The 17,632-nt window shown below is 37.1% G+C and overlaps 1 protein-coding gene across 15 annotated transcripts; it reads right to left on the bottom strand.

The window, feature by feature from the left end:
- Positions 1 to 719: 719 nt before the first annotated feature.
- LOC122418376 (serine-arginine protein 55-like) lies at positions 720 to 16,716 on the bottom strand. 15 transcript variants are annotated; one of them, XM_043432531.1, is made up of 13 exons: positions 16,501 to 16,713; positions 15,298 to 15,329; positions 14,369 to 14,495; positions 13,335 to 13,405; positions 11,407 to 11,505; positions 10,311 to 10,334; positions 9,870 to 9,926; positions 9,582 to 9,651; positions 4,137 to 4,210; positions 3,586 to 3,774; positions 2,550 to 2,675; positions 1,635 to 1,745; positions 720 to 1,427 (listed from the first exon to the last, which is right to left on the bottom strand). In XM_043432531.1, exons 2-13 carry the CDS (start codon positions 15,312 to 15,314, stop codon positions 1,274 to 1,276), a joined length of 1,119 nt encoding a protein of 372 aa, XP_043288466.1. In that variant the 5' UTR covers positions 15,315 to 15,329; positions 16,501 to 16,713; the 3' UTR covers positions 720 to 1,273. The 15 variants fall into 15 exon arrangements, with proteins under 15 accessions (XP_043288466.1, XP_043288468.1, XP_043288469.1 ...); XM_043432533.1 differs by lacking the exon at positions 14,369 to 14,495 and adding an exon at positions 14,532 to 14,655 and having other exon boundaries at positions 16,501 to 16,712; XM_043432534.1 differs by lacking the exon at positions 11,407 to 11,505 and adding an exon at positions 11,539 to 11,619 and having other exon boundaries at positions 16,501 to 16,712.
- Positions 16,717 to 17,632: the final 916 nt, after the last annotated feature.

Genomic DNA, 17,632 nt, shown 5'->3' with positions numbered 1-17,632 from the left:
GAAATTTTTAACATTTTTTTAATCTTCTCAAATGTCGGATCGGGGAACACTATTTTTCAAATGCGAATATTATGAATCACAAAAATATTTAAACGAGCATTTTGGATTCAATTTCTCGTGAAAATGACATTTTTAGCCACAGTGAATATATTTATTTCACTAATTCCCATGAAAAAACTGTATTTCACGAAAAATTCGAAAAAATTGTTGGGAAATCCCCAGAGTTCGTGTTGGGAGCTAAAAAAATGTTTTCTTGAGAATTTTGGAAGAATAAAAAAAGAACGACGATATTTTTTGACCTTCGAACGTCTTAATTATTATTATAAGACCTTTTCTTTATTCTTGTTTGTTTAATACACATCACATCGTTATTCTTACGGTATTGTGTAATTATTAGGAATTATATACAAAAAGCCACGAGACGTTGAGGTTGTGATTTTTTTTCAGTAGGTTCATTAAACGCCGAAAGGTTGAGTGTTTTTTGTTTTCTTTAAAAAAGGATTTTCTAGCACAAAAATAATGAAGAAAATTTTTCAAGTAGTTAGAATTCGAGGTGCAACCCTTCCCTCCCCAGATTGAGGATTGTTACAGCGAAAATTCTGACGTTTATCAAAAATTTAGTATTTCTACGTTCAAACCGCAGGGAAAAGGAGGACAATGAAACCAAAGTGCAAATTGGTTTGATAGCGCGAAGTCAATGGTGCGAAAGATGGAAAAAATTATTTTTTCAAGATTTTCGTGTATTTTCAACTCTCCCTTTTCTTCCGACTCGCGCGCGTCTTACATCTGAATATTTATTTATTCCTAGCGTTATTATTAATCGTTACAACTATCATAATGTTCTCGAAAATTTTGCTTAAAACGCTGAACAAAGGGCCAAATGCGCTTTATCGAACTAAAAAAAGGGCTCGAGGAAAACTATAAATCGGAAAATTATGAATTTATGTTCCGTACAAACGTAGTTAGAGAGGCTGAGGTTTTCAACTTTCAAATTTGAGTGGTGACGTCACGAACAGGAGACAATATTCGAATTCAATTTACTCCCCCCCCCCCCCGCCCCGTCAGTTTTTGGATTACGAGAACGAAAAAATAGACGCGACGCAGGACGATTCGCTTTTGGATCTTCTGGTTTAGTTTATTGGTTTTTCTTTCATTTTTGTTGTATTTGTCGCTCATTTAATCAAATCGACGCGTCTCTCTTCAGGTTTTGTTTCTTGCTGTTCTTTTTTTTGTTGGATTTTCGTTTTCTTTTTTCATTTTTCTTCGGCGGATCTCAGTCGTCCTTCATTTTCATGTCCGGTGATTTGTCTCCGTTCATCGGGGAACGGGAGCGACTGCGACTCTTGCTGTGTTTGCTGTTTGAACGAGATCTCGATCTGTCGCCCCGCGAGCGCTCGCGGCTCGACCTGTCCCTGGAATACCCACTGCTTTTTATTACTTACGTTGAAATATCAAGTGATTGGCAAAATTGTTGGGCAAAGGGGACTTTTAGGAATTTTTTTTTAGGAAACAGAATTTCGTTTTTTTACATTTTCATTGTTCAACTGAGTCAAGTCATTGACTCAAAATTTTCATAGAAAAAATCCAAAGGCGGGGAAATATGGAAAAATTCTCAAATCCATAAAAATACTTACTTCGATGGAGACTTGGCTTTGGACTTTGACTGCGATCTTGATTTGGATCTCTCAGCCTTGGACCTGGAGCGGGATCTGGATTTGGACTTTGACTTAGAGCGGTCCCTGGATCTGTAAATGGAAAAGAAACCAAAAAATTGTAATTTCGCATTGACGGCAAAGAAATCAAGTTTTGAGTGATGCTAGTTCGTGTGTCTACTGAGAAAATTTTCAAGTTTTTTCCATCCCTTAATTACTTGACGATGATTCACGATGTAGAAAAGAAAATTTTCCAAAAAATGGTAGAAAAAACTGTCAATCTTCAAAATATCTTTAGGCTTGAAGAAACGAATGAGGGAGCAGAATCAAGCGAGATAGAACATTGGAATTTTATTTCGAAACGAAGCACCGAGGAGCCAAATAACGAAGCATAGGAACGAGAAATTTTCCCATTTATTGGCAACAGCGTGAGAAAAAGCCTTCAAGAAATGAAAAAACAGACTTTCGACTCGAAATATTTTTAACAATGAGAAAAAGGAACGAAAGAGCAGAAATACGTAGCTCTGGGATTCAAGACACTCTTTTGAAAAGTAACAAAAAAACAGGGAAGTGTCTGCAACTTTTTAATACGAATTAAAAAAAAAGCCATCAGAAATAATGAAAATCTGCACGTCAAACATTTTGATTATTTTAAGGAAGGCAGATTTTGGGCAAGAAACTCAGCCGATTATTGCCACTCGTGACAAAAAAGCATGAATGAACGTCGATAAAATGCGGGTTGCTTGTTCGACAATAAAATTGTTGAGCTGTAATTTGATGAGAAAATAGTTGAAGCACTGAAAAATGAGCCTGGAAGCGCGTCCTGACGTAAGAAAGCAAAAAGATAAAAGAGCGAGAGTAACGAAAAAAACGTAGTTTCGGGAAAAAGGTACTCACTTGGACTTGGAACGAGAGCGACCACGCTCAGGAGACTTGGATTTGGACTTTGATTTGGATATCGTGGGTGCCCTTGACTTCGAACGGCTGCTGCGACGACTACGGCTACGAGAGCTGCGCCGGCTCCTGGTTAAATACAGACAAAAATACTGATCAAAAAAGAGAAGCAAAAAGGAATTTAGAAAAATTTTCATTATTTTCCCAAATTTGTGCAACCGCGTTTTTCAATCAAATTTCATTTCTAAGTTTTTTTTAAATACATTCCGTCTAATCTTCGATCCCGCACCGATTGCCCCTCGATTTATTCCAAGAATCCAAATTTTAATCGGTCCCCGATTCCCAAAATATTCATCTTCGATTTTTCTTCTATTTTCTCTATTGCCGACACGTTTTTTTTTTTGACGCAACGAGACGAGTTCGTGGGCTTGGATCGCGAGCTTTTTTCGCGGGTCAGAGGTAGGATTTTTCGAAATTAAATTCAACGGGATTTAAGGATTTCTGAGAGAAATCGGAGTGAAAATCAAACGAGTTTGAACACAAGAATTCGGATGCTTTTTAAAATTGTTAAAAATAAGTCTGCTGATAAAATTTCGGGATTTTCTGTGTCCATCTCTAAATTTTGAATTTTTTAAACTGTGCTCGATGACACCGATTAAAAGTTAGTCCAAACATGTTTGAATGTTAGTTTCGTGAGGATTTTGGAAGAAAAAGGTTTGGAGTATCCTAAAAAGCGTTTTTATAGCTGGCTGAAAAAATTTTTTGAGAAAAAGAAGAAAAAAAATAACACCATGGACCAGGATGCGAGAACAAAGTGTCCGAGATAAATCCCATGCCTGAAGGTTATTCGAGATTGATGAAAGACAGAAAAGAAACAAAAATTTATTTCAAGGTCCTTTTCAACGTGCGAGGTATTTTAATGACAGGCCAATTTTTCAGATTTTTTCACAAAGTTTTTGCACTAAGTTGCCTTTCAACATTATTTTCTCGATTTTAACCGTTCTCTGAAAAATCTTTGCATCAATCGACCGTTTCGTACCTTGAACGAGAACGAGAACGACGACGGGATCGAGATCTGGACCTTGAACGAGATCTCGAGCTTGAGGAACGGGAACGACGTCCTCGTCTCTTGTCCTCGACCAAGCGAATTCGACGACCGTTCAACTCGGTGTCATCCAATTTGTCAATTGCGTTCTTCAGATCGGAGTAAGTGGCAAATTCCACAACCCTGTAAACGAATGAAGAAATAAAAATGAATTTTGAAAATTTGTCGATAAATTACGAGTGTAAAGCAATTTGATTTTTCACGAATCCGAAAGAAATGTTTTTCTTTTCTTTTTTCATTTTTGCTTGCTGCAAGTCGAGTGGCCGAAGCATTGGAAAACTTGCAAATGATTTTGGTCCCAGACAAACGTTTGAACGAAAGACATCTTGATTTTTTTTTACATTTTTTCGAATTTGACTTCTTTTTTTAAGTTTCTAGCAAATTAAAACGAATTTAGAGATCTTCAAGCGTCTCTGGGTTAGATTCGAGTCTTGCTATGAAATTTTTGATGAAAATTCATAGAAAAATGAATTGTCGAAACTCACCCTTCGTTTCTACGTTGTTTATGTGCGTCTGCGTAAGTTACTTCGCCGGCTTGTCTCATGTAATCCTTCAAATCCTGAGCATTGCGCAAAAAAATTCGAAATTATTGATTGGTTCAATGGAAGAAAAGGGGGCGTGACCGTTTCAATGGTTAAATCGTGTCAATAATTTCACTACGTTTCTATGGACCGATTTGAATAATGCTCGTTTGAGAATTCGGCCCTTTTTTGGATTTTTTTTAAGGGACTGTCAATAGCCTGCGCTCGGAAACAGGCTTTTTGCATTCTCGCCTAAATCGGGTTTGTTTTTGTGCTCGAATTTAGTATCGACGAAACGACGCAACCTTTCTTTATGCGCAATAAAATATTTCGGCGATATATTTTGTGCTTTTTTACCATTTTTTTTGTTTACACGCCAATTCATTTTGTACTCGACCCTGCAAAACGTTATTTCTGCCCATAATTTGGCACTTGGACGTAAATCTCTTGATTGTTATCGGGAAAATGAGCATATTTGAAAAAAAATTCGTTCATTCAATTTTTTGGACGAAATTTTCAGAAATAAAGCGAAAGCAACGTTCCATTAAATCACATTTTGCAGAATTTTTGACATTTTGATAAATCTAAGGGCCCGTGTGGCAACAATACGTTTTTATGGTTTCCATGAATCTGGAGATTTGCTGAAACGATAATGAGTTAACAATTCAAACAAGAAATGGAGAAAAATAGATTAGAAAATGGGGGCTGTATTTTTCGTAATATTCTTGAGCTCTTGAAGCCACTTGAGGAATAAATTTTCTTGTTTTCGGATCCGGAGAGAAGGGTCGATGGCGAATGTCCTCCGAAGATGCGAGTGTCTCTCTTGTGGTTTTTCTTCATCCTGAATGCGTTGTCGAAAGTGATTTCATCTATTCAAAGTCCATCGGAGGGCCGGAGGTCCGAATTCCAAAATTTCTCTCGTTCGGTGGAGGCGGGAGAGGAACAAAGGCGCCGCGGAGTTCCAGGTCTCTTTGGGGCCCGAAAATCATTTTTCATCCTTCATATGGGTGCACTTTTATCTCTGATTATCTCGTTTTCTTATCTCAATCCACTCAGTGCTTCCATTTTAAGGGCTCGTACGTAAAACCGGGCTAGAGTTCCTCGTGTCTCGTCACTTTGCCTCTTCACGAAGATTTTTCCGTGGCCAAATATCTTCAGATTTTCATCCCTCGCAGATTTGTTCTTCGCTTTCTTTTTCGCCGATTTTTCTCCGACCCGCGCGCAATCTCGCCTAACGATATTTTTTCTTGTCAGAAGCGCCTCATTGCTTTACATAAAGAAAAGTTGTCTCGTACATTTGCGTCAGTGAAAAATTCGTAATTTTCCCTTTTTTAAATCAAATTTTTCATAAGATTTCAGCCGATTTGCTGATCGTTTTTCAGCACTTTTTAAATTCATTTCCTTTCGTCAGACTCGCGAAAATCGAGAAAAATTCAAAAAGTTCGAGAATTTCTCTCAATTTTTCGAGTCCCAAGTTTTTCGACTAATTTCAACGAGATAGCTAATTTCGAGCACAATTTTACCGGAACAAACAAATTTTGAATCTTCCCAATATTTTTTCTGCCTTGTTCCACGATGACGTTTCTCCCCCCGTGATTTCTGACTCCCTGTCGTTTTATCTAAATTCCAACGCTCTCAATGCTTTTGTTTGAAACCCCCCAGAAATGGAGTCAGAAAAATTCAAAATTGTCAAGAAATTCATCAAATCAACGAGTTTTCCCAACTCCCCCCATAAGAAGCGTTTCCAAAAAATTATTTCACCCAAGTAATGATCGAAACAGATTAGCGCGAGTTTAAAAATTTGGTTGCCGTTTTGAAAAAAGATCGCGAGGCGGGGGCAGTATTTTTGTTGGGATCCCTAAACATTAATGAAAAATGTAATATTTGAAGGTATTAAATATTAATATTTATAAATATGTATTCTAGAAAAAAGTGAATGAAAAAAATATTTTTTTAAGAAAAAAATTGAACACTTTTTTTAAGGTGACGCAATTTACCTTGGGGGGGAGGGGCCCAGGCACCACCTTGATTTACGGACAGAGAGAAAGGCCAAGAGAACACGGACGTCGATTGGTCGGCTCGGATCTCGTTATTTCTCTCTCTAGCTCTCTCTCTCTCTCATTTTTGTTTCATTTTTTTTAAATATATATGCAAATATATAATGAAATATGTACATATATATGTAAAAATATTGGTCACAGACGCGAATGGGATGAATTCGGTAATTGTGAGTGTGCCGAGCGCCCGACATTTGGACCTTCGTTTGGACTCTCGGGCCGCGCTGTCTCAACTTTAATCGATGATGGAACTCCCTAAACACACCACTCGGATGATGGAACACTTCCGGTTTGCGATCCACGAGCTCCACCCATCGAGTTCCACATCTTTTCCCCTTTTTTCTCGCTTTTGCCGACCTTTCGTTCGAAAATGCTGGATTTTGAAGGATTTTCTTCTTTCTTTTCATTTTTTTAATGTCCAGGATAGAAAATAAGGAGTAGGTGTAACTTGGTCAACTTTTTTTTTTAGCAATGGAGTCGAAAAACTTTTCTTTTTTCTCTCAAAACATTTGCCCCCGTTACCCCAAGGATAATTTTCCATTTCGACTGAAATTGTGAACCGATTTTTATTGTTATCCACAAAAAGTACGATCCGAAAAGTCTAAAAACCGACGAAATTGATGGAATTCTGCGTTTTTATTGTAAAAATAAATTGTCCCCTCAAATTTGATTATTATCAATCGAGTTCCCACGAAATTGAAAGTAAAAAAAGTTCATAAAAGTACAAACGGTTAGGAAAAGGGATAAAATTCGAAGGACGAAAAAAGAGTCGTTGAGGTCATCGCTCCGGATCGGCGTTGATCGAATCTCGAACTGATCAATCAAGAGTCGTAAGAAAAAAGGTCCATATATATATATATATATAATCCAAAATAGATAAAAATAAAATAGAAAAAAAAAATTGAATGAAAAATTCAAAGTATATATATATGTACATTTTTTCGAGAACGTTTCCTCAGCCCCAGGATTGCGGTGATTGGATGAGAATCTCATTCGCATATCCTCTCTGACAGTGCAGCCTCGGAATAAATGGCTAAAGTGTTCAAGTGCGTATATCGATCGTAAGAGTGTCGTTGCAGAGCCTTAAATCGACGCTGGGCTCGAGGAATTGTGAAATCTTCGGCGCTCCATCTCAAAGTTCATGAAAAAGGGCCTCTCTTTTGACGTTTTTTGCTCGCTCTCTCCCTCTCCCTCTCTCTCTCTCTCTTTCCGCCCTTTCGTCATTTCTGTGAGTTTGCCTTTCGCTTTCTCCGATAATGAGTCCACCCCCTTAAGGATTCCTGAGACGAAATCATCAACATCACACACATCCGTCTCGCCTCGCAGCGCTCCCGTGTTTGTTTGTTTGTTTGTTTCTCTCTCTCTCGCGCGCTTTCTCTCTCTTTTGTACTGTTATGATCGCGCGGGCTTGAGCTTTGAAGGTTGAGCATATCGGGGTCTCGCGCCCTATCGATCTCGACCACTCCTCCCGGCGAAGAGGACATGGCTCTTCGGAAAGAACATCAATTTTGTTTTTATTGGTTTTTTAGTTTACCTCAACACACTCCTCCTCACCGTACGTTCATTAAACAATAATTATAGTAACAATCAAATTTATAAATTTCAAAACTAGAAAACAATAATGTGCGATACCGGAAGTTGCTGATGCTGCTTTTTTAACATTCGCTCGGACAATCGGATAAAGGCTTTTCAGGTTTTGGGCTTTTCATGCGAAATTCGGGAGCTTTTTTTTCAATTTATAATCATACGCGAAACGTTACCGAAAGTTCGTTTTTTTGGAGTTTTTTTCGAAGGTGATTTTCAAATTTTTCGAATTTTCACACAGTGTATTAACCGGAAATTCGGGTTTTTGCTTACGAATCGTGATAAATAGTGAGGCAGATCAGAATTTGAAGTTCGTTTTCGGTTAAGTGTACCCCGAATAAGATTTTTTTCACGTTTTATTTGCCTTGGACCCGAAATTGACGTTTAACCGAAATTCGGACGATTTTACCGCGATTTTGTGCCTGAGGAATTTATTTTTCGATATTAATGTTGAAGTTTGTTCCCAATTCCCACCATTTTTAGAATCCATGGAAATAAATTTGTAATTTTGTGACCCAAATTCATGCTACGTTGTTTGACTTTAACTTTTTAGATTTTTGTGTTAAGTTTTGGTTTTCCGGGGGTTTAAAGTTGCTTTTTCAATACGTTTGCAGTCGATGGCCACGAAATTGTTCCGATTTTCATCACATTTCGTGTTTCTGATAAAAATTTTAAGCAGTTTCTGTCAAAATGATTTAATTACGGAGATTTTTTGATCAACCGATTTGCTTTCTTTTACTTTTCAACTAAAATTCCAATCGCGAACCGCGGGGTTTTTAAATAATTTGAATTTTTTTCGGTCGAAGATTTCCGTTCAATTTTTGTTGGTTTTAATTTATGAGCTTTAAGAGATTCGAGGGTTGAGAGGGGATTTTAAGAATTTGGATGAATGAAAAAGGTTTGAGTATCCGAATGAGCCGAAAAGAAAGAAAATAAAGCAATGAAATGGCGGGTTCGATGTAAATTGATCAAGTAAGACACGGTGCTGGAGTTCCCTGTCTCTTTTTTATCCTTCCTGGTTTTACGTTTCGTCTTCTTTCTCGTGATACGAGGTTCGATGCTTCCTGAAGAATGTGGGCGACGAATGGTGGCTGCTCGTATCGACTGTTTATTCTCTCGGGCTCTTTCCTTTTTTCCTCGAGGTCGGGGAGGTCGATGAGGAAAAAAAAATTAAAAGAAAGCCAGCCGTGCCACGAGCTAGTTTTCCGGGGCGTTAATATTCCTGGACGAGAGTCCCGGCCCAGTTATCCTGCTGGTCCCCGTTCGGAGAAAATCCTTCTTCGAGTATCAACTTTTCTTCCAAAATCCACGTCGAGTTTCCTCTCATATTTATCCCCGAATATCCGAAGCTCCTCGTTTTCGTCAAACAAAATATTGAAAATAAATAAAACAAAAGCAGCTTTTTCCTCCTCCTCCTCCTCCTTTTGTCCAGTTTTGAAGACACACGAAACGCTCGTTTCTAAGATCCGTTGACTTACTTGATCAAAATCTACATACACTCTTTTCCGTTCAGGAGGGGGGCATTTTAAGAGCGCGTCAAGTCAAACACAAAACGCGATTTGCAAAATGAAACGAAAAAGAAAAAGTAAATAAACAAACCGCGAGCTCTCGAAACATATTTCGTGCAACTCCGAGAGCAACTTTTTCTACACGAGAAAAAATTTTAAAAAACGTACGAAAAGAAAAAACAGTTGGCACAAGAAACTTAAAGAACGTAAAAAAAAATTTTTTCTCCTCTTTTTCAAAAGACTTGGAAACATTTTCGTACCTGCCAGCTGACGCGGCTCGAGAGATTTTCCACTGTGAGACGATACTCGGTGCGAGTCGGTGGTCCGTATCTGCGAAAGGAAGAAAAATTATATTTTTCGTCATTCGTCATCAATGCTTTTAACAATTCAATGAAAAATGGAAAAAGAAAATTTGATAAATCGAATGATGCAATAGCGTGCACGAAATTCGATATCGAAAGACTTTTTTTCAATGGTTTTGTGTTTGAAAAATTGAATGGAAAAAATTACAGAAAATCGATGTAAATAAACGTTTGGATGGTAAGTACCTGGGCAATGATTGCTTGTAGCTAGATGCAGTCCTCGTGTTTCTGTTCACACTATCTCTGTAAAAATGCGATTTCATGTGAACAGAAATAACGGATTTCGATGTGTAGTTATCGTAAGAAAAAATATATGAATAAATTAAAACTAAAAATGAGGATTAAAAAAACGTGTTTAAACGATATTAAATAATAAACGAGATTAAGAGATAAAGAAAAAAAACTGGCGCAAATAACTACAGATTTGCACTCATTGCTCAGGCACACACAGCTCAATCAATCCTTTCGCAATCAAAACAAATCTATGTGACACTCAAGTATGTCAGTTGAAAAAGAAGAGAAAAAAATATGAAGGAAAAACTTAACGAATCACTAAACATTTAGGAATCTATGTATTTTTTTTTGGAAAATCAATTTTTTTGTAAATAATCTGCGTTGCGTGCGTACCTGTCGTGTCGCATATCGTCCCGACTGTAAACGATCCAATGCAAAAACACACAAACACGAATTAGTTGAGAGAAACATGAAAAAAATCAAAGTTTGGGCAATTTCTTCAGCTTGACCACAATTTTTTTCAATTTTCAACGTGAATCTTTAATGTGAGAATTTAGTTTTTTTTTTTTTTTTTAGATTGTCCTAAGAAAGTCAAAAAACTTGAATCTTTTTGTATTTTTATTTTCAGTCTCTTGTCAAAATTCTTTCGAAATTTTTCGTCTGCAAGTTGGATCGGAAATTTGACGCTCAAGAAAAAAAAGTGAGTTTGAACGTTTTTGAAAATAAAATTGGTCTCTTTCGAGTCTAGGAAAGAGGGCGAGTTAATGATACAAAAATAAACGATTATTCATTGAAAAGTGGACAAAAATAGTGATTGAGGCATTAAAAAAAGGGCGTTTTTTCTTTATCTCTACGTAGATGGGGATGACTTTAAGGATGTTTGAGCCTCACGTTGCCAGCCGAAGGTGTTTTGTATCGCCGGAATTTCGATATTAGGTCGTTCGGTTCTTCGGTGTGGAGTCCGAAGCTGATTTTTTTCGTTTCTCTTCAATATCTGTATTTTCAGCCTCCACAATTGAACGAGAGAAAAAGTTTGTGGAAAACTTTCATTTTAAAGTGATAACCGTCGAGAATATTTGCTCACAAGACTCCGACCCGAAATTTCGTTCCGGGAAAAGTTGGACTGGCAAACCCGAGCTCAAAACATCCTTAATCTGGGGCTAATGCGTTTCGTTCAACTAAATTTCGGCCAAAAAATAAAGAAAATATAAAAACTGAAAGATTTCGATACCAAAAGAGTGACTCGAAAGTTCGCAGTAGTAAAATGGGGAATCGTAAGATCGAAAAATAAAACGAACTCAACGTGGCAGCGAAACTCAAAGTTTCTAAAAAGAAAGAAAAAAAAAAAGATAAAAAAAAAATCGTCTGTCGAGAGTCTCGAATGTGAAATGAAATATCAGGAACGAACGATTCTCCGTTGGAAGAACGAGATACAAAATGATTAAAAAAAAAAAAAAAAATGATAAAAAAAAGGAATAGCGTGTCTTACGCAGGTCGCCTCGAGTCACCACCAAAACCACCACGGGAGTCACCATAGCGCCACTGGTCACTACCCCTAGGTGTCCCCCGGGCCCTCTCTACAGTAATTCTGTAACAAGACACAATTGGGGGATATGCTTACTTGTCTCTCCAGGAGCGTGAGCGTCCGTAGCCACGGTCGCCTCGCCTCCCTGAAACACCACGTGCTATCTCCACCGCCACTCTGAAACACACCCAACAAAACCCCGCCTAAGTCCTCGACTAAATCTTACTCTAAGCAAAAAGCTGCTCGCACATCTTTCCTTCTTCTTCTTCTTTCCTCTCTTCGTATTTTCCGATCTTCACAGATTTTCTTCATTTTCCACAATTTCTTCTCATTAACAGAGCTTCGAATCTTCCTAATTTTTCGTCACCGAACTAGAGGCAAGTTCCTGTTATTACATTCTTCCTCATGAAAAAAACTATTTAAATTTGTTACTTTGAGAAATAAGATTTACGAGCGGCCCGAGAAGCCCCCGATTTTCGCTCTCTCGTGTCTCCCCGCGCCTTTTCCTCCAAAATTCTCATTCCTTTTATTACCTTTTACCAAATTTCACTCTCCTCGCACCTTTTTTCTTTACAATCCTCGATATACACTAGCCTCACTCGCTATCCTGACGCCCCCCACCCAACCCCCCTAAGCACGTGAAACGAATTTACGAGAAAAACAAATCTTTTTACATTTTTAACGTTCTCTTTTCGTTCAAATTCATTTTTATCAACAATTTTCGCTTTTTCCGATCTACGAAACTCGGGGAGTTGATGGTGGTCGTTCAAAATGGCGGTAAAGTATATTGGATTCTCATGTGTTAAGTATATCCGCATATAAAATAGCAATGTGTGTTTATTTTTCTTCTTCTTGTTTTCCTTTTTTACAGTTTTTAGCTTTTTTTTCGATTCTTCAATTAGTTTTTCAGTCTCTTTTTTTGGGAGAACGGAGGCGCCGATGGAGAGTAGCTCTCGGGTATAATGAATGACAAAAATACGAAAGCAATTGTTGGAATTTTATTTACTGATTTTTTCGAAAGCGACAGCGCTAATTTCGCATGCGATTTCAACTTCTTTTTTCCCATTTTTTGCTGGGATTTACTTTTCTAAGCGATTTCTCTAACGTTCTGTGTGCGCTCTCTGCTTCGTCTCGGTATTCATAAGTCTTTTTTTTCTCTTTTTTCTTGTTCTCTAAGCTTTTTAATGAGAGATCCAACACTTTCCGACATTCGTCAAAAAAATTACGCTTTCTAACCGTTTCTCTCTCTCTCTCTCTTGCTTTTTGTGGTATTCGTTTTTCTACGAAAGCAGCTGGTGATTGTTAAAAATTTGAGCAGCTCGAAAAGACGCAATCGATCGGTTTTTTGCTTCGAGAGTTTTGTTTTTCGTGTTTTCATTTGTTTTTTTTTTTATTTTTATTTTTATTCTGCTCTTATTTTCATGCATTTTTTTGCGCCTCCTGTCTCACGTTGCTTTTTCGCTTTCCAAACTTCTAGGAATGGCGGAATTTTGGGTCTTGTACGATCAACCGATTCTGATCAGGTTTTCATGATTTTTTGAAGCAACGGAACCGAAAATTTCGCGGAAAAATTCGATCTTTCAAAGTTTCGCGTTGGACAAATTTTCCATTCCACCATTTCTTGACGTTTGGGAACAAAGCAGTCGAGTCGAACACCAAAAATTCGAAAAGGAAATAAAAAATAATAATATTTAATAAATTCAAGTTTTTTTAAAGCTTTTTCGCTGTGAATTTTCTCTAGTTTTTTTTTTGACAATTCATTTTTGGTGTCGATTCGTCTGTGTAATCAAAGCTTTTGCGATTATGAAAAAAGAATCTCGAAATACTTGAGAAAAATTGAAATTTTTCATTCGTTTTTTTGACTGAAAGCGACGGGGATTTTTTTATCTTACCTCTCGCCCAAAAGTTCCTTCCCATTGAGCTCGTAAACCGCGTCATCAGCGTCCCTGTAGTCGTCAAATTCCTATGGAACGAAAAAAAAAACAAAAAAAAAAAACGTTTATGCGATAAAAGCCTTAACTACGATCCAGTTCGGATTAGCGACCTTAAGATTCAATGGAATGACAAGAAAACTGGAATTTTTCGAAAATTGGGAATTTTTCAATTTTTTTAATGAAGAAAAATTTGATCAGAATCGATACGAATGATTTTTGAAGTCTAGCAACTTTGAACAATCTAAATTGGATTCGAAAATTTCCAGTTTTTCAAATACTCTACACTAAAAACAGCACAAACTTGAAATTGAAAACTTTAAGCTCGGACAAATATAATCGACCAAAAAAGTCTGAAACTCTAGGATTTTCACCAAGAAATCAAAGGTTGATAAACATTAAAGAAAATTGACGGACAGACCTTTTCTGACAGTTTGAACACAAGTGCGGAGTGAAAATTCCTGAGAAACGTTGATTTGACAATAAAATGAGAAGCTAACAATAAAATGAGCAGGGAATTTCGTTGAAAAAACTTGAAAATAATTGCTGAAGAGCCTGAGAGATTTATTGAGCTCAAAGCTAGAATCGAGACGATAAAAGTGGACTGTTGTATGGAGTCCTCACAATCCTGGTAGCATGGAGTGCTCGAATTGGAATGAAAGAAAAAAAAGTTGACCGGAAAGGAAAAGTGAGACGAGAAGGGATCGATAACTGAGAATTGAATGGCTCGAGAGTAATTTTGATTGCGTGGTGCGCTAAAATGGCTTGTTGCGTATATTTTTTTGTTTGAATGCTCGAAAAAAAGATGTGCAAATATTGCAAGATGTTCGAGAAGATAAATTTCAAAACTTTCATCTTCTTTGAACAGAGTGCAAAAAACGTAATTCAAATTAATTTATAATTTATTGAATTTATCCACTTTTCCGTTTGCTCTGATGTCCTTGTTTGATTCATTTTGTTCTCTTCTCTGAGCGGACCGTGGGAAAAATACTTACAACAAAGCCATAGCCATTCTTGATGAGGACATCACGACAACGACCGAAGTTTTTGAAAAATCTCTCAAGGTCTCTTTCCCTGGTGCCGTATGGAAGCCCACCGACATAGACCCTTGTCCCTACCATACTGTAAAAAAAACAATTTTTCCGAGATTAGACTTACCACAAAGGCAAATCCATTCTTCATAGCGACCTCCTTGATTCTACCAAATTTCCGGAAGAACTTCTCAAGGTCGCGCTCTCGCACCCGGTACGTTAATCCACCAACGAATACTCGGGTGCTCATTCTTAAAGGAAAATATAAAAAACACCTTACAACAATAGAAACAATGTCTTTTTTTTTGTTACTTTTATTTCTATTATTTTTTAACTCCAGTTCGTTTATATTTAATCATTGTTCAAAGGAAGTTAACCTAAAAATGATGCAACGTTTTTTGTATTTACTTTTGTTCCTATTTTTTGTTACTTCAAGTGACTCAATTGTTGATTCGTTAGTGAAATCAAAAGTAAAATCAATATTCAAAACATTGAAAACAGTGTTTTTATGCTTAATTCTGGTTTTCTTTTCTCGACTAGTTTGTTTTTTGAGAATCGAAGGTCATTTGGCTCTCAAGACCTTTATTCACTAGCTAATTCATATTTTTTAGCAAAATTTTTAAAAGTTATAATGTTCTTCCATCTTTTTGGAGGGATACAAACCCTTTTGGTATTGAGGGGACATTTGAACCACTTAAAAAAATTCAATGGGTGAAAAAAGTTCAGTGTTTTTCAATCAGTCTGAAAATCAAATTCTGATTCCACTGGGTCTTAATGTTCCCTCAATAACATTTCATTTGAAAATATTGAATTGAAATTTAATCGATATTTTATCTTGTCTGGATATTCTTAGAATAATAATAAGTTTTATTTCAAATTTTGCTATTTTTTACCCTTTTTTTCCATCCATTTTCTTTTTTCGTACCTAAAGAAAAATGGTAATGAATACTCGAGAACATAAAGGATATTTTAATTTAAGTTTAATTTAGTGGCTTCCTGAACTCTATTTCGCTGAAAAAAAAACTCTACGTTGTTCTTTCACTGAAATTCTCGACGCCATATTGTGCACGTTTTTTCGCGCCTACGTTCGAGGTCCGTAACAATGACGAATCGAAAAAAATCCGTTCGTGGGAATTCAATAGAATTTTATTCTAAAAATCCGGATAATCTTGTTAAGAATTTCAAATTTAGTAAAATTGGAAACGTTGAGTTTTTTTTCATTCATCTTTTTCCATTTCCGAGCATATATTTTTGCATCTCTTTGTTTTGGATAAAAGAACTTCAATTTCTTGTTTTCAAATAGTCGCTTATTCTTGTGATAAACCAACCGAAAATTTTTGAGCGTTCCCCATACTTCGAGAATTTGCTTCACAAAATTTTTCTATTCTCGTTTAGTTTAAAATAATTTTCTTTTTCATAACTAGACAAACCTTCCGAATTTTTTTTTTTTTTTTCTAATCAAAGAATAAAATGAAACTAGACGGAACAAAAAAGTACGATGCGAACGACGCAATTCAGTGAATCTGGAAAAATATAACGGGAAAATAAAATGGCGTCCCGGCGTCGCGCGTGCTTCGTTCACAAATAACCACGCTACGTGCGATAAAACGCTAAAGATTATCGCGAACTTTGATGGAATTGATGTGTATCAAAAGAAACGGAAGTTTGAAAAAACACGAAAATCGATAAACGGAATGGAAAAGTCGTAAATCGGCGATAACATTGAAAGTTTATTCGAGAATTGGTGTGTTGATCGATGTATACATGCTACATACGAATGTGAGCATGTAATTTTTTATCAGCTCCGTTATGCGGATGCGTCAATGGCGTCGCGGCCTCCCTCCCCCTCTCAGCTTATCAAAGTGGCTGGATCGATCAACCATTTTATCGGGTCAACATTTTATAAAAAGTAGAAAAATAGATCGAAATTTTCGGAAAAAATCGAACGAGAATCGCAATGACGTCATTGCGTAAAATGGAAAAAAATTGAGAAACACCGTTTTACGTGCGAAATAACATCTTTCCCATTGCAAAAAACAGATCGTGAACTTGGGGATTTTGGAAATTCGTGCGAACAAACACAGTAAAAAGCTTACCTGAAAAGCTGTTTTTTGTTTCTGTTAATAGCTCAATGATTTCGTTTCACTGCAATACACTTATTTTGGTTAATAAACGTTCACTCAACAACACGATGCGTGTTTTAACGCGTATTTAATTAACGTCGCAATAAACGGGCATTGAGTCCCGTGCGAGCGTTGCGAGCGTAATGGCGTCTGAACGAGGAGATCGCCGCTTGTTCGAACACTCGCCCTGGCGACTACCAACGAAACAAAACGGGGTTTACGCGGTTTAAAACAGACACGTTGCGGACAAAGTCTCGAACCCAAAATCGATACTACGCTGGTCATTTCGAGCATTTCATGTTCAATTTTCCGCGAATTTTCGAGTAGAACAAACTATTATAACAATTTTGAGTTGCTTATATTTATTGTCACGACTCTGAATAAGCGATTTGAAATTTTCGTTGGATTTACGAAATTCAAATCGTTGTTTGATTCAACATTAAACGCGCGCCGACCGCGACTGGGCTGAAGCGCTGCAAACACGGTCGATCTTGAGACTAATTCGCACGCCGCACGCGGCGGTGCGGATGTGGCTCTCGAAAAATGCCGACAACTCTCGAAATATTCCGAAATGCCGAGACTTAAAAAATTAGAATTCCCATTATTCATTTTCAGGAAAGAAAAGTTCGTGGCCGCTACAAGCGTTTCGAGATTCTTTTTCCACGCCGCACACTGAACGACTTTCAATGTGCCCTCGTATCAGGAATGTCAATATAGTTTTCTAGCACATTCGTTGACGCAGAGCACACCGTGCGAGTGGCACGAATTCAGATATTCAGAATCGCTTGGAATTCAAATATAAAGTAAAGGGTTGTAAATAGATTATTCAATAAAAGTTTTTAAAAATCCAGAATATTGAAGATGGTAATAGTCTTCGATCATTCTAAATGAAGAAGGAAATGAAAAGTTTGAGAAAAATCGTGAAATAAGTAATCAAACGAAATTTTATTAGGTCTGTTCAGCCAGTGCGAACAGACCTATTATTTGAATTTGGCGCGGTGTGTTCAGCTGATGCAGATGACGCTGCGATCACAACTGAATAGTTTCTCTCATCTCGTGCATGATTGTTCCATGTTGTTGAAGGGGAGGGCGCTCGTGTTTAACC

The sequence above is a fragment of the Venturia canescens genome, chromosome 11 (assembly GCF_019457755.1).
Source record: "Venturia canescens isolate UGA chromosome 11, ASM1945775v1, whole genome shotgun sequence".
NCBI classification, from domain to species: Eukaryota; Metazoa; Arthropoda; class Insecta; order Hymenoptera; family Ichneumonidae; genus Venturia; species Venturia canescens.
The sequence above is the reverse complement of the archived record's forward strand: the minus strand, read 5'-3'. Positions and strand labels throughout refer to the sequence as shown.